This window comes from Phaethon aethereus (genome assembly GCF_964289735.1).
Source record: "Phaethon aethereus genome assembly, chromosome: 11".
Taxonomy (NCBI): domain Eukaryota; kingdom Metazoa; phylum Chordata; class Aves; order Phaethontiformes; family Phaethontidae; genus Phaethon; species Phaethon aethereus.
The window spans coordinates 702,629-719,147 of NC_138587.1; the positions used below are offsets into that span (position 1 = coordinate 702,629).

The following is a 16,519-nucleotide window of genomic DNA, read 5'->3' on the forward strand; positions in this document are numbered from 1 at the left end:
TGTCAGTTTAGTCTTGTTGGATTGGTACTTGAGTCATACACAATTCTGTGTTTCAGATGTAATCTGGCCTCCCTGCTTACTATTGCGTTGCATGGGAAACTGGAGTATTACACCAGCATCATGAAGGACCTCTTGGTGGATCTCATAGATGCTTCAGCTTCCAAAAACCCCAAGCTGATGCTGAGGAGAACAGAATCCGTAGTGGAGAAGATGCTCACCAACTGGATGTCCATCTGCATGTACAGCTATCTCAGAGTAAGAGAACCAGATCACTGCTGTTGTGTGTGTGAGTTCAGCACTGCATGCAGCGGTAATGAGGGATGTGTGGGACAGCTGAGGACCTAAATATCTCGGCTGTCCCATGCATCCCGCGACAGATGAGGACTGAAAGACTTGCCAGCATTGCCACGTGAATGGCCACTAATGGTTAACAAACTCTAGTGTATTGTAAGGTTCAAGTGTGGAGAAGCAACCTTAAGTTCAGTTTTTTCTTCACTTCTGCCTGGGGATCTGGTGAGATCAGACTTCATAGCAGGCTGTTGCTAAGGCCAGAGCACGAACTAACGTTTTCACCATGCTTGAGAAGAGGGCCATAGGGGAGTTGAAAACTAACCAGAATGGCTTGAGGTTTTGGAAACCATTCCAGTTATTTGTTATTTTCTCTGACCAGCTCTCGCAGCCGTACTGATGGTTGCCAGCCAGTTCAGCATTGTCTGTCTTGAGCGCGAGAGCCTCGGCCATCGGGAGGGATGGTGGTGCTGGGACAGGGGGCTTCTCCATGTCGGTGCCTGTTGGTATGTGGGGTTTCTCGCGCTGGAGGCCTCCTCGTGGTTCCACACTGGCCAGGCAGATATTAGCAGGAGGGGTGGGATGTCTGTCCCAGAAGCCTGACTGGCTTCCGACAGTAACAAAAAGGAGTATATTTGGCATCTCAGAGCACAGCAGCAGTCCATCTGCTCAGTGCTTTATCTCCAACATTTGCCAGTTCTGGTTGGAATTTCCCAGAAGAATTGAGCAATAACTTAATTGATTCCACGGCAGTTAATTGGAGGACACCCCATTATACCCACAGGGGAGAGCCTTGAAAAAAGCCTTTGAAAAATCTCTTTTCCCAAAGTGTTTGCTATAGCCACAGAAGCAATACTGTATTGTCCTCATACATATCATAATGTCTTCTGATCCCAGCTGATGATCACTTTTTGTCCTAAAGCCTGTGGTTTTGTAGTTCATAATCTTTCATTTTAGCTCACATAATTAGCCAGTATAATGAAGGAAAGTTACAGGAGCGAATGAGGGTGGCTGTACCGATGCAGCATGACTATCCAGCCTGTAAGAGCAGAAAATAGTGAATTAGTGAATTTTTTTTAATCTTCAGTTTTTGTCCCTGTAGCTAAACCATTGGAGGAAAAAAGTGCTGATCTCTCCTTTTGGAGAGTGGAGACCACATGTGAGGCATCTGATCCAACTCCAGTTTGTGCTAAAATTGGACATTGTGCAAGAAGGCTTTCTCAGGGGAAAAAAAAAAAAAAGAGGAAAGAAAGTCCAGTCTTCATCATGTGGGCCTGAAGACTTGGGCACATTACATAGCTAATTAATGGCGAGGAGCTCCCGGGTGCCGGCGCGCCGCCCCTCCCTTGGGTGCCTGGCAGGGAGGTGCCCAGCAGGGAGGTGCCCATCACCGCAGGCTTGTCCAAGGTCTGTGGTGGGGCTGGTGGCTGTCCCGCGGATGGGGCCGTGCAGACGATGCTGGTGCGAGCTGTGAGCTGACTGTCCTGTGCCATGCAGCCCTGGCCCGACCCATGGAGGGAGGAGGAAGGACAGGGTACAGACGGGAACGGGTCTGCGGGACGGTGGTGGCCACTTGCCCAGCTGACAAGCCACCGGCATTTCCATCTGCCTGTGGATGGGTCCTCAACAGGGACTAACGTTGCGCGCTGGGTTTGCAGCGCCCTCCTGCTTCATGTGCTCAGCCTGCAGCCATGGCAGTGACGCCCATCACTGTACTTGCTAACGCAGCCAACTCCCCATTTCTGAAAAGCAAACGGTTTCCATACTAGAGCGCGATAAAGAGTTGATTTCCAAGGGACTTTCACACCACGAGCTCCACAACGAGGGTGGGGGACCCGATCAGAGGAGAAACCATGCTCCCTGCTGAAATACAGAGGAGGAAGAGAACTGATCAGGCAGAAATGTCCAGAGAGGCCCTTTGACTGTCCCAGGTGGACACGAGCTCAGCTGTGCAAAGGGATGGGGGGTCTTGGTCCGGATCAGAGCCGAGACCTTCCCTGACACGCAGGTGAGCATGGAGCCACTGCAGTCAGACAGACAGCACCTCCTTACACACGGGCTGGTTTCAGCTCGGGGCTGTGATTTAAATACTAGCGATAGTCAAACGCCTCCCATGTGCCTTGCGTTCCTCTGGATCAAACTCTGTTGCCTTCAGAGAGGCATTTGTTGGTTAAAAAAAAAGGCTGCCCGCCTGCCTCTAGCACTGGTCTGTCAGACGTGTGACGATGGGTCTGGTTTTCATTCCTGAATTATCCCCATTAATCACAACGTCTATTTGAAACAGCTGCTGCAAAGGTCCCTGCCGTTGTGCAGTGGAAAAATTCCAAGTGCTTGTATTTTCCCTTGTAAGTCAACGCTACATACTCGAAACATTTGTTTCGTATTAATGCTCTGCCTAACAGTCCGTCCATTTGTGTTTCGGGGGAAAATGATTTGAAGGAGCTGTCTTCAACTGGGAAGGAGTTGCAGGCCACAGTCACTAGTGGTCTGAACATGTGGAGGGCACCTGAAGGCAATGGAGTCACCACTGCGACGGGCAGGTTTGTCTCTGCCTGCAGGAGAGATGATGGAGAACTAGCAGGGGGCTTGCTGCTTGGGACTAGATTCAGAGCAAACTTGCAGCATTTGCACAATCGATGCAGGCCTCTCTTTTGGCAGAACTGAGTAAGAATTACAGATAAAATGGTCCATGTCTCTACTTTCTGCTACAGCTTTGGTGGAAAATGCTGAAAAAAAAAGCCTTCCCCATAAGATACTGTGGTACCATTGTGCCTGGCTCCTAGCAGGATCAGGGGACTGGGAGTTAAAGGGAAATTAAGGTCCTGGAATTCAGCTTTTAGGTCTGGGTCCAAGCTTCCTAAAGCTTTGCATGTGGGACAGAGCTGAGGTTTGGTTCTTCACAAAATGCAAATAGATAGTCATCCCAAAATTATCAGGCACTTGGGATAAGCAGCTGTTTTCTGTGCTTTTCCCACCCCAGCCTCACCAGGACATCTTGGAAATGGCTGTAATGTTTTCCTGGGAGGACATCTCTAATGACTTGTCAGCCTTGTATTAACAGGGCAGCAACATGTGAATCCAGTCTGTGCTCTAAACCTTTTTTTTACCCCAAGCATATAAAAACCAAGCCCTCCCACGCTCATCGTGCGTGAAACAGTTCAAGTAATGCCAGCCTGAACTGTGCTTTCCATTACTGCAAAGTTATTTCAGTGTCCTGGGTAGCTTTAAGAGCCTGTAACAGTTCAGTCAAAAATGAAAATGAAGTCTCATTAAAATACATTCACAATAGGAGGAAAAAAGGCCCCAGACTGTGTTTTTTTAAGTATTTTTTTGTCCTGAATCAGCACTGATCTCTTTCAGTTAAACTTCCTTTCTCCCAACTAGCCAAGTCCAAAGACAGTTTTGATTTGCTTCCAGATGAGTTTTTCGAACAATACTTGAGGTTTCCAAGTTTGCCATTTTATCTTTAGTCCCTGCCTGCCAGCCCTTCTTTCCCCTCTTTGAAATTTGCTGTCTGATTAGCACTTTTGCAGATTTCCATAACATCCCACAGTTCTTGAGCCTGAAAGCCAAAAAGCCAAACAGAAATAGTATCTTGCCAACGGAGCGCTGTCGTTATTTCCCATGCGGCCAGTCCTGGGGCTGATCCTGCTTACGTATGCTGCGGCGGGTCCGAAACGCTCGCTCCTCCGCTTCCCCAGGCTGCCCCTTCCAGTGCAGCTTTATGTGTGTGGGAAGGTGCCACACAGTCAAGCCCTGACCTGCGCAGCCTGTGCTGGTTTCAAGCCGTAAAGAGCTCCTGTATCAGCAGGACTCACACTTTTTTTATGTTTTTGGAGGCAGCGGCGTAGCTGTTGGCAGCCCCCGCATGTCTCTCTGCGGCCAGACCTGCGGCCGGGGCCAGAGCTTCCCACGGCAGGGACGGGGCAGGCTCCAAAGCCCAGTGCTGAATTTAGCCTTGGGTTCGTCCCCACTGCGTGCTCACGCACATGCAACATAAACAGAGTTCCTGCTCGTAGCAAGGCCAGCGTCGGGATTTGTCAGCACTTGTGTAGGGTCAGCTTGGCCGCGCTCCACCGTTCGCATCGCTTTATGGGGGAAGCCGGTACTGCAGCCTGGTGATGTCTCAGTGTCAGTGCCATCCCCTGGCCTCTTATCTCATACTCTTGCCTTCATCTGGGAAGCTAACTCTTCTTCACGTCTCCTGACACTTTCTCCACTCTGTTCGCGATCCTCTCCTTCTCCACGACTTCATGTCTTTCTCTGCATGCTGGAATCTGTGCCTTCCTCCATTTCCAGCACCGACAGCTCTGCTGCTGCTGAGCCCGTTGTATGCTGCGTGCTCAGAAGGAGCATTGCAGGAAGTCATTAAACCCCGGCAGGAGGCCCGAGCAGCTTCCCTGCGTTCATAAAAAGAGTTGCCCTCAGAGAATAAAGAGGGTGCACCATTGGCACAGATGGTGCCTGCCCACCTACAGCCCTGCTGTAGTATCTTATCGTCAACTGTGCTGAATGCAGCCGAATCAAAATTGACATCAAACTAATTGCTTTAGCAATTATAAGGCAATTAGAATAAAAGAATCACCAAGTCTTAATTAAGAAGCAGATTGAACAGGATTTAGCAGCTCCTAGCTGAGAAATATCAAAATCATTCGATGTCTGTTGTCTTGAGTAGGATTTCAGATGGCAGGAATGTTTGTGCGGGGTGTGCGTGATGCTCAGGAAGTACATAAATGTGCAATAATTTGCACTTGCCTCGTTGGAAGGAAATTACACATGAACATTAGGGAGAATGGGATGTACTCCAGTACTGAAAAGTTTCTTAAGAAAACAGCTTATGTTTTACTTGCACATCAGCGTAGCAGACAGAAGTGGATCAGAAATCTGGCATTAAACCATGTAGCTGAACCGCATCACAAATAGCTGGTCCCTGTTATGTTTTTTGTTTTCATTGCAGCAGTGTCACAATTCACCTCTCTTCTGTAAGACGACATTTGATGAATGTAAGGAGTTAAATGGTGTGTTTCCTTGCTGTTACATGGGAACAGCTTGTTGACCCTGATCCTTTCTGTTTTGCTGGGATCGGGGCTCTGCTGTGGTATGAGGAGTATGAACGCTAGCTCCCAGAGCCACGGGCACACGCAGTGGGCTCACTTCCACGGATTTCAATGGCAAACCATTGGCTGGGCAAAGAGGGATTCAGCTGATACTTAATGAGAAAGCTCATTAATGGCACCTAAATATCTCTGTAGATCTGGATTTTTGTGCACATCAGCTGAGTGCAGTACATATGCGTTCTGTCAGATTGCAAGAAGCGTCTCTGTACCGGAGTATGCCAGATTCTCCCTGAAGTTCATGTGTAATTTCACGTGTAAATTAATGCACATTTGTATTTTGTTGAGCATCGTGCATGCACGTACCCACTCAGCACAGCTACACGTATGCCCCCATATTCTGAGCAGTACCCGAGCGCTCTGCCTGTGAGACAGCAAATGCCGGTGCAGCCTGATGGTGGCAATCCACAGCCCTACAGTACTTGCTGTAGAAGTTGGACAGGGTATGTTGGTGCTGACAATCACAGTTCACCCCAAAAATCGCCTGTAGCTGTTGTCAACTGTTATGTCCTCTTTTCCATCTGCGCTGTCACGTTGCCACAAGTCTGAAAACTTCTGAGCAGCCTCAAAGAGATGCTGGTGGGCCACGGCACTGAGCACCTGCCGGGGGTTCACAGCACCTGGCATGGACCAGTCCTGCCTCCCGGTGCGCGGAGGCACACCAGGGTTTTCTCTTGGCTTCAGTGTCTGTTCAGAGCCTGTCCCCGCCACGCTGCTGGAAGGAGTTAGTGCCACCAGGTCCAGTTTGCTCACTTGGTCTTCTTTCCTTCCCCCAGGAGACGGTTGGAGAGCCCTTCTTCCTGTTGATCTGTGCGATCAAACAACAGATTAACAAAGGGTCCATCGACGCCATCACGGGGAAAGCCAGGTACACCCTCAATGAGGAGTGGCTCCTGAGGGAGAACATCGAAGCAAAGCCAAGGGTGAGTACTTACACCCTGGGGGTCTGATGGACGTGTACCCCGGCAGGGTGATTGTGCAAGCGGCTGATTTGGTACCTGCGCAGGTGCGATAACCACACGAATTATACACCTGCACAGGCACCTTGCAGCTACCTAAGCACATGACTACAGAACAAGGCTCGTAATGACTGTTTTCATGTCTGTCCCTTGGTGGGTCACCTAAGTACCTCAGATTAGGGATGGAGGGAGGTAATAAAATTTGTTCTGCCATATTCAGAGAGTTAAAGTAACAGGTTTACCATTCCTGGCAAAAGAGCATCCTCACTAGCAGTGGGAAGGTGCTGGCTGCAAACCTGAGTCCCAGTGTGAGGGCTTCGCCCAGGCTGTTACCGGAGTGGTGCTGAAAAGCACCACTACGAAATACCTCCTTTGGGAGCAGGGCAGATGAGTGCTGTGCATGTGAAGGGCTCAGTTCCTTCCAGTGCCTGACACAGAATTCAGCAGATGCCTTTCCAGAGCCTGGATCAAATCCTGCTTTCAATTACCTGGCATAAATGTGGAGCAGCTTCACTGAAGTCAGTGGGTTACCCCAGATGTGCGTCACCGTAACTCAGAGCAGGTTCAAGCTCTACAACCTCTGCAGATTCCTGTTACGAATTGACCTGTAAATTTACAGCGTAGACCAAGAGGGGTTAGCAGCAGGGCGCAAAGTATTAGCTTTCTCGGCAGAAATGGTAACTTCATAAGTCTGAGCAGGGGAAGTGTGGCTGCTTCCTTTTTTGTTTGCAAGAAGGGAAACAAAAGTGAACAGGGTATGTTGGAGGAAGGAGAGCCTCCACGTTGCTGGTAACTGAAACCCTGCTTTAAAAAACACCTGCCCAGTACACAGTGTGAAAAAATATCTTAATTTAAAACTATGGGAAAAAATTGGACTTCATCTGTCCTTTCTCATTGTTCTCATAGTCAAGGATGCTGACTCCATATCCCGATAACTTAAAAGCAGTGCTTGCAAAGGAACCTCTAGGCTGTGAAAATCCCAGCTGTAAGTCTCATGTGTACCAGGCGTCCGTCTGAGGCAGCTGTGCTTATGCACAAGCAATGCTCCTGGCATCTGCAGCTTCCTGCTCTGGGCTTGCCAGTCAGGCAGTGAGATGGCTTCAGGGTTGCATCCACCACTAAATGAAGGTGCAGTGTTGCCCTCAGGTTCAGGCACACCAAGGAGCAGAGGACTCAAGCTGTGGCTGTCCCAGAGCAAAGCCTCCGGGCAGGAGGAAGATGCCATGCTTGTAGTATTTGGGTCTGCACAGCTTGCGAGAGGAGGAGGCAGCTGAACTCTGTCTCTCCTTGCTTGACTGGCATGACAGTAGCTCCCAAAAGAGGAGGGTTTTTTTATAGGAAGAGTCACTGTCATTGCCCTGCAGCTTTCTGCTGTGACTGTAGCAGTATCTGGGCATCCCTGAGGTCCAAGCTGGTGTTCACAGCAGCCTGCACCCCTTGCAGCTCTTTGTCCCACTATTCAGTATGTTCTTGAGCAGGTTATTGGGTGGTGCTGGTGGTGGGCTCCAGTGTTGCAGCAGACGCAGCCTGCAGCGTGCTTAAAGCTTGTTTAAACAAAGGAGCTTGGCCCATTGCGTCAGGGAGAGGCTGAGCAATGAGCCTTGGCAGTCTCATTTGTCACCGGTCGGAGCCAAGAAGCTGAGGACATGACTGGTTACAGGGGCTGACCTTTCCTCCTGCCCCCAAGGTGGTCTCTGCCTGTCAGGGCTAAGGCCCATTAGCAAGGCAGCCGTGAAAGGAGGTTGCAGTGTTGCTCCCTGTGTCCTCCTGGCTCCATCAACAAACAGGGGAGTTCAGCCTCCAAGGGCTATAAATCAGTGCCCTTCACTAGTGGTAAAGCCTAGATAACTGCATTTGTTCTGCCTGATTTCCAGCTGTGCAGAGCCCAGAGCACACCAGCAAAAGCTGTGCAGGCGCAGCAGCCTCTGTGTGTCCTTGGGAGCCAGCACAGCTGGGCAGGTCACCCCTAACGCAGCCTCTGCCCGCAGAACCTCAACGTCTCCTTCCAAGGCTGCGGAATGGACTCCCTGAGTGTCAGGGCCATGGACACAGACACACTCAGCCAAGTGAAGGAGAAGATTCTGGAGGCCTTCTGCAAGAATGTCCCCTACTCCCAATGGCCAAGGGTAGAAGACGTTGACCTTGGTAAGGATCAGATGCATTGGACCAGACAGTCCTTAAAACCAGATGAAGCACCTGACATTACATGGTAGCTCTTGGTGTTTATCAGAGGGCAATGGGTGAAGCAGCACTGATGAGAGGGCAGACATCAAGGCAGCCTTTTCCTCAGGATGGTCTTCAGGAATGAGTGATGGAACCAGGTCCTGGTGGGCAGGAGGGAGTGTTGTAACTGGAAAGGAGCTTTAGGAAAGTCCAAGCTGAGCAGAAGAATGCTCGGACTCGCACCTATTAAAGCCTGTAGTCTTAACCCCAGAACAGGAACCCTCTAAAACAGCCCTGAGCCTGCACATGCCTTGTTAATTCGTATCTCTCCATAAGCAGCTATAATTGAGCCCGTGGACTCCTGTCCTGCCATAGATTCAGATCTGTCATTTATCTACCCAGTGCCAGAGGGAGTCTCTGTAGAAGAATGCCCCAGGCTGGAGCAGTGATGGGGCCGCGCTCCTCTCAGCTGGCGTTCGTGGCATGTCCCCTGGTCACAGATACATGAGCAGCTCTGCCCGGCGGGGAGCCGCCACTGACCTTCGGTGGCCACTTGCAGGCCACACGGCATCTCACCTGCCTGGTGCTCCACAAGGCAGGTGCCACACGGCCCTCAGCGGCAAGCGGGGAGAGGAGAAGGGGAGATGTGCTCCTCCCTGTCTCCCTGAGCAGACCCTTTGTCACCTCTCCCAGCTCCACCCATGTCTGCTCTAGTCTGGAAATCCCCGCTCCAGGGGCTAACCCTGGATGCCATTGCTAAACATCTGCTCTGGTTTCACGGAGCCCTGGAGGCCTTGGCAGCAGGGCTGTGCAGCCCCCGAGCGCTGCGTGGCTGGCCCCTGAGCCCCAGACCCCACTGCACATGCCTCCTTTGGGCTGGTGTCTCACTCCCTCTCTGTGTTCAGAGTGGTTCGCCACCAGCACTGACAGCTACATCCTTCGGGACCTTGATGACACCTCGGTGATGGAGGACGGCAGGAAGAAACTCAACACATTAGCGCATTACAAGGTAAACCTGCCAGTGCTGCAGGAAAGCTTTGCTTCCTTGGAGCCTGCCTGGCCTCAGGGGTGAGCTGCGGTTCCCCCTCCAAAAACAGGATTATCAGGAACAAGCAGGGAGGTTGCCATAGCTCCGTGAAAGCTTCCGGGGAATAGACATCTGCCCTGGCGAGAAGCTCGTTAATATTGCAACACACTGAAACTAATTAAACACTCTTCATGCAAAACAAGTTATTACTGACAACAGAAAGAGGAGGAAAAAAAGCTCCTATTCCCAACGGCCACCAGCTTGGCTGATTAGTATCACTCTGCTCTTGATCCGTGCTCCTGCTGAAATCACTGGCACAATTGTCGCTGCCTGCCCTGAGAGCAGGCGCTAGGGATGCCATCAAGAAGCAGAGGCCAAAAGTGTGGGGAAATGTGACATACCAAATTGTTTCCTTGGCCATTTTTCCTTTTAAAATTAAACGAAACCAGAAATTCTTACGTGATTTCCATATTCCCTGGTATGCCTGGGAGCATAATCCTCACTGGTCTGTAACAGTGCATGGAAAACCGAAAATGCAGCTGAGTACCTGCCCCGCGGGTCTGGGCTGCAGCCGGGTTCCTTCTCCCCTTCTGGGCAAAGGCAAAACAGCACCTGCACAGCGTAACGCTTTCCTCTTCGAATTACCTGGTGTTGACATCCAGAAATGTATCTTCGATACATGTGTTTGCCTGATTCCCATCGGATTTGAGAACCTCACTATCTTGCGCTTGCGTTTAAAAAACCCTTTCCATGTAGGGCAGTGCTGTTACTGCCGGTTCCCAAGCCAGGGAGCAGGGCCAGGGCAGGCGTACAGCACATTCATGGCAGAGCAACGATTGCAGCAGCATCCCCCAGCTCCCGGGATCTCCCCGGGGCTGTCCCCAGCTCTGTGGGAGGCACCATTAAGTCCCCCATTATCAACATCTGCTCTTCCCTTCCTCCGCAGATCCCCGAAGGGGCGTCACTGGCCATGAGTTTGTCGGACAAGAAGGACACCACGCTGAGCAGAGGTAATGTCTCACTTCTCGTCCCCTATTGCTGGTGACCAGGCAGGAACACTTGTGTTTTCAGAGGGGTGTCTCTGGCCAGGGACGCTGAGAGTCAGCTGCCAGCCCCCTTGCCTGAGCGTTGGGGTGTAGTGTTAGCCTGCGCAGGGCTGGCTCTGGTGTTGCCAGCGCTCACAGAGCACCCTTCTGCAGTGGCGCGTCGGGCAGAGCTGGGTGTCAGCCAGGCCAGCTTTGTGCCTGGGAAGGCATGGAGCGCAGTCTGGGACTGCCACCGCCAAGCAAGCTGGCCAGCCGGCAGCCTGGGGCGTGCTCAGGAAGCCCTCCAGGTCCTGCAGGGTCTTCACGGCTCTCCTGCAAACCTGCTTCGCCCACGCTGTGGTGTACGTTTGCGGCAGAGGTAGCCATGGAGCCGCAGGAGAGGTACCTCCATCCTTCCCGCCGGGCTCCCCCTTGCCACGGCTGAACGATGCGCCCATGCTCCCGCGGGGACCGAAGCTCTGAGTCCTGCGACGCAGGCAGTGGCAGTGCAACCGTCCCAGATGGGACTGATGGTGAGACAGACAGGCAGAGGGGAGACACTTAGCACTGTAGTGACTGCCATGTGTGGTGGCATTGCCTGAACCGCAGCCAGCGCCGGGGGGAAGAGGGATGCAGGGAGCTGCGAGCAGGGCTTCTGCAGGGCGTGGGCTGGCAGCCAGGGTTGTGATGGCCTCGGCACGAGGACACCCGTGGCAGTGCTGCTGAATAGCCCCGTCCGTCAGTGCCCACCCACGCACGGCGGCTGCTGGGCTGCGCGCTGCACCTTCCCCTCCATGGCGAATGCTCCCCACCGGGCGCAGGCAGGGGAGCTCCAACCGGACTCGGGGAACGGCAGCAGGTCAGAGCTGCAGTGGCCACTGGAGAGGTCACAGATCCTCGAGTCTGGGACTGATCCTAGAGAGCGGGTGGCTTGCACACCCCTTCTAATTTTAAGGCTTGTCTATGTCACTTGCAAAAAAAAGTGGGGTTTTGTGCCTGCTTTTCCTTCCGTAGGAGAAATGAAGAAGGTCTGGGAAGTATAGATTGCTGATACACATACACACTGTGGGAGATGCAAGTGTCATGCTTGTGGTTTTGCTTTAAAAACGTGTTATTCAGTGTCCTGCTCACTCAGTTTGCTGGGGTGCCGAGTGCTTTCCCAGCCCTTAAGCTAGAGGTGTTTGCACCTTTCATCTCACATCCTCGTTGGGGGTTTGCATTCAATCTGTGCTAACAAAGTGGAAAAAAAAAAGGCAGCTCTAAAACCACTTGGTTGGAAAATGTTCAATTTCTTGCCAGTGTATTTCAAGGTTTCAGGCTGCGCAGAGACTCTAAACAGACCAAGGGAGACAAAAATTCGCATTGAACAAGGAGTTTCAAACCCCATCTCCAGGCTGCCCGCACCAAGCTCGTCTCCGCAGTGGGGCTGCTCGGGGCTGTGGCTGCCTCGGTGACGAGGCTAGGAGACAGCCCAGGGCGCGCAGGGCTGCGGGGCATCGCGGGGCGTTGTGGAGCGTAACAATGCAGGAGTGCCCCTGTGCTGATCCTGCTCTTGCACCCTCTTAGACCTTGGGAGACCTCAAGTCCTCCTTAAAGTACTTCCTGAGGTACTCGCCACGCACCCCGGAAGGCGGTAAACACCACCAACACATAAATGTTGAGGTCCCTTGGGGTGGGAACACCAGCTTGGCGTTGGGGTTCTTGGGGAAAGCGAAACGCCTCCTGACGCGGAGGCCGTCTGCGGGGGCGGGTCACGGTTTGGGCCCCTGACTGAGCTGCTGTGTCTCTCTCTTGTGCTTCGCAGTGAAGGATTTGGACACCGACAAGTACTTCCACTTGGTAAGTACCCGGCTCCCGGCTGTGGAGGCTGGTGGCTGTGTGCTGGCGGGCCGGGGGCCGCGCTCCCTTCCTCCCCGCCCAGGGGAGCGCTGATGGGGAGCAGAGCTGTCGCTCCAGGATGCCCGCTCTGCGGCGTGGCACCGGCACGCCAGGGGATGGGTTGCAGCAGCGGCTCCGCTCCCCCAGACTCGTCCTGCCGCCACGACAGCGAGGATGCTGGCAGGGCGTGGGCAGGCAGCATGGCCCAGCCCAGGGGGACCGGCGCGGCGCTGGAGGAAGGGCTCCTTGTGGCCGTGGAGGGCTGCCATCTAATCTCCTGTGTCTTTCGAGGTCCCTCCTCTCCGGCACTTAAGTCTATGGGTCCTGTTTTTTCAGTGTATGTGATGAAAGAGGAGAAAATCTCAGCCTTGCTGATACTAACTTAATTCATCTCTCTGGGCTGGAACATCAGATGTGATGGCAAGCTGGATCAGGGCTTGTCAGTGTTCTTCAGAGGGGCTCAGAGGCACAGAAAGATTATCTGGAGACAAGCTTTAGTACTATGGGACATAATAAAACATTACCAGGATGGCAAAGTAATTGTTGTGCCTGATCCAGCTGTCAGCAGCCACGGAGGGTTCAGGAGCACGGTCGGAGCACAGCACAGCGCCGCCGGCAGCACCCGGCACAGCCTTGGTCAAGTCACCTACCAGCAGCTCCTGGCATGCTGCCTGCTTCCCAGGGCTGGGGAGATTTATTAGTTCCTGCTTGTGCGCCACGCTGGAAGTACGAAGTGCTAAACGTTGCTAAAAGCTGTTATGAAAAAAAGTGTTACGGACAACAACAATATTTTATAGATTGATTTTTTTTTCCTCTGCTAAGTTTCCGTGCTCAAATAGAGTACAAACACACAATGCATTGCACACATGTGCATGCACGCACATGTACACATAGAGCAAGGAGAGAGAAGGGACGGGAAACCAAATCTGCACATGTGAAACTGCCAAGATGGACTTAAATGGCTTGCTAGGTCATTATAGAGCAGTAATTAACTGACCTGGCCAGTGGAATATTTATTTTTGTTTTTAAAAAGGCCAGAGTAGGAATATTGGCTTTTTCCAAATCTAAGAAAAGCTGGTTTCCACGGAAGCCTTGTGTGTTGCTTCTAGGAGCCTAAACTGCAGCCACACAGGAGTACTGCACAGAGACCAGGAAGGCGAGCAGACTAACATGCAAACTGAGATCGATGGTTTCATTTTCTTTGTCTAGCTTGAGAGAGGCAGTAAGGAGTGCAAGAGAAACAAATGTCAGAAAAACTAAGTATTATGAATCACTTTTTTAAAGCCATATAAGGGTGTATTTATAACACAGTAACTGCTTTTTAATTGAATTTTATATGCAGTTGAAATTCTATACTTAAAGGAAAATTCAGTGTGACACTTCCAGAGAGGAGTGCTCTGAACATGTGTTTTATATTGGACCAGGTTCTCCCAACCGATGAATCAGTTGAACATAAGAAGTCCCACAGACAGAGCCATAGGAAGAAAGTCCTACCGGAGATCTACCTGACCAGGCTGCTCTCCACAAAGGTAGGAGACGGGACGCCCTCATGCGCGGCAAGTGGGATTATTGTTTGTAGCAAGAAGCCTACTCTAGGGAAGGAGCACTGCGGAGCCAGTCGCTCTCAAGAGGCGGGGGGGACTCCCCTGTCCTGGACGGCTGGAGCATGTTTCGCGAGGTGGCTGGGCACCACTGGCTCCTTGGGTTCCCTCCAGCTTTCCAGCTCGCCCTCTGAGCAGCAGCGCTGCTGCATGAAGCCCCACACAATCTCCCTGGGCTGGTCTGGGGTCTGTGCACATGAAAGGGATGCTGACCACCTCAGGGCTCATGATGCACAGTTTAGACCTGAACCCATCTCCCCAGCGAGAGATCCTGCTGGGAAAGGAGATGGAGATGCTCAGCTCTGGGAGCAGGGGGAATGTCTGTGTGATCTTAATTCAGATTTGAGCTTCCCCACTCTCTGCGAGTGCTCAGCTCCAAAAGCTGGGCTCCCAGCCCATCTTTAATCGCAGCATGATGCCTCACTGGAGCAGAGATCACAAGAATGGCCAGCAGTCTCCAGTGTTCTTTGTATTTACTGTGCAGAACAATCACAGATGTGAGAACCTAGCAGTAAGAAAGAAAATCTCGATGCCAAAAGAAATTAAACCCAAATGCAAGCTAATTATATCGATATGCACAAACAAACCTTCCCCTCCCTGCTTCGGCATCCCCTTTCTCTTCTGATTTGTCCAACTGGCAGCAAGGATTTGTGTGCACCCCCTCATGCTGTTTTCCTGGGCTCGGGTGCTGCTGCTTTCCCTGGTCTCCATCGTGTGCTCTTGTCCCACAGGGCACGCTGCAGAAGTTCCTGGATGACTTATTCAAAGCCATTCTCAGTATCCGAGATGATAAACCACCTGTGGCCGTGAAGTATTTCTTTGACTTCCTAGAGGAGCAAGCAGAGAAAAGAGGGATCACAGACCCTGACACTATGCACATCTGGAAGACCAACAGGTTTGGAAGAGGAAATCTCTTCTTTCTTTCCTTCCTTCCATCTCTCAGGAGCAGCAGCTGCAAAGCCTTGGTGTCTTGCACTAATCCATAAGTTGCTAAAAGTAGAAGAGGGACTTGGAAAAGGGGGGGTGGCAGAGGGGGTGGCAAAAGATGAGGCCAAACACAGGCTTGGAGAGCTTTGAACAAACACAGAGCTCAGGGGAATGGTGAGCTGGGAGAGGCATAGGCAGGTAAAGGGCAGAATGAACTGGCAGACTAACACAGATAATTAAAGGAAAAACAGAAGAGGGTCGGGACAACGGGAGACAGCAATGGTGTTAGCTCCAAGCACTGTAGATCTGAGACAGAGTCCAAAATTATGTCAGGTCTTCAAACATCAGGAAGATTTTAAAAACAGCATATTTGGATCATTTTCATTTGCTTTCTGGCTTTTCAGCCCTTGGGGTCACTTTTCCCCACTCACCTCTGTAACCAAGCTGAGATTCCAGGGTATTCACAGGACTCCAGGAGCTGGTGCTATGACAGCAGCATGCTGGTGGGCCAGCTGGGAGCAGTGCTGAGGGACATGATGAGAAGCAGGAACGGGATGGGGCAGCCAAAGTGGAGGGGGGAAATAGAGCAGGGGAGAAACCAGAAGATTTAACTGGGGAGAGCAGGGAGCTCAGAGGTAGCATTGAGGAGAGGCTCAGCGCTTCTGGGGCTGCAGGAACAGTAACTGTTTCCAGCCCAACGTGAAAATTAAAAAAAAATTTGGCTGGGATAGCAGGCATGCAGACACAACCATTGAGCTAAAGATTTGCCTACCCTTCATTACCTTTAATTGCCAGTAGAGCAAAGACTTACAGCAGCTTTCACTCCTCAGCTGCTGAGGCGGGATGGTAGGACGGGCGAGCAATATACTGAAACCGTGTTGTGGCCAATGAAATAACTGGAGGAGAAAATGATGAGAGAGCAGAAAAAAAGACACATGAAATGCATTTCACGGGGCCAGGCTTACCATCAGAACCAGATGACTGTTACTGTCGGGGAAGAAGGAAAAGGAGTTGACACCATTGCTACAAAACTCAGCAAGTGGGAAAGCCTGATTCAACAGCCACAGGCAGGCAAACCTGCTGGTGGCTCAGGGAGCTGCTGAAGGAGCGAGGGTATGTGCTCGCCCAGACAAGGCTGTACATGAAGTCTCCTCTCCATGTCGTGTGCTTCAGCCCGAAGAGATGTCTCCAGGGTGAAGACATGTGCCTGCCCCTCTAGCTGGGCAGAGGGCCGTACGCTACCAGGATGTGATTAAATAGCAGAACCTGGCTCCTCATTTTTTTTCTTTTCTACTCTTCACTTTCTGTCATCATCTTTCCTGCACTTCCTCCCCGCTCCCTCTGGCGTACACCCAGTGGTGTTCCTGGCTTGTTTCTTCACAGCCTACCTCTGAGGTTTTGGGTCAACATCCTGAAGAACCCGCAGTTCGTCTTTGACATTGACAAGACAGACCACATCGACGCCTGTCTCTCTGTGATAGCCCAGGCCTTCATTGATGCCTGCTCCCTGTCTGACCTGCAGCTGGGCAAGGTACCG

At 51.7% G+C, this 16,519-nt stretch overlaps 1 protein-coding gene across 1 annotated transcript in view; it reads left to right on the forward strand.

Annotated features, from left to right (window-relative positions):
* The window catches only part of PLXND1 (plexin D1), a gene marked incomplete at both ends in the record, with an annotated part of 83,144 nt that overhangs the window by 61,623 nt on the left and 5,002 nt on the right, over window positions 1-16,519 (forward strand). The window contains 9 exons of the mRNA XM_082004476.1: window positions 57-255; window positions 6,179-6,325; window positions 8,350-8,506; window positions 9,430-9,533; window positions 10,498-10,561; window positions 12,381-12,415; window positions 13,879-13,983; window positions 14,787-14,950; window positions 16,366-16,513. Coding sequence (XP_081860602.1) covers window positions 57-255; window positions 6,179-6,325; window positions 8,350-8,506; window positions 9,430-9,533; window positions 10,498-10,561; window positions 12,381-12,415; window positions 13,879-13,983; window positions 14,787-14,950; window positions 16,366-16,513 — 1,123 coding nt within the window. The remainder of the gene's footprint in view (window positions 1-56; window positions 256-6,178; window positions 6,326-8,349; window positions 8,507-9,429; window positions 9,534-10,497; window positions 10,562-12,380; window positions 12,416-13,878; window positions 13,984-14,786; window positions 14,951-16,365; window positions 16,514-16,519) is intronic.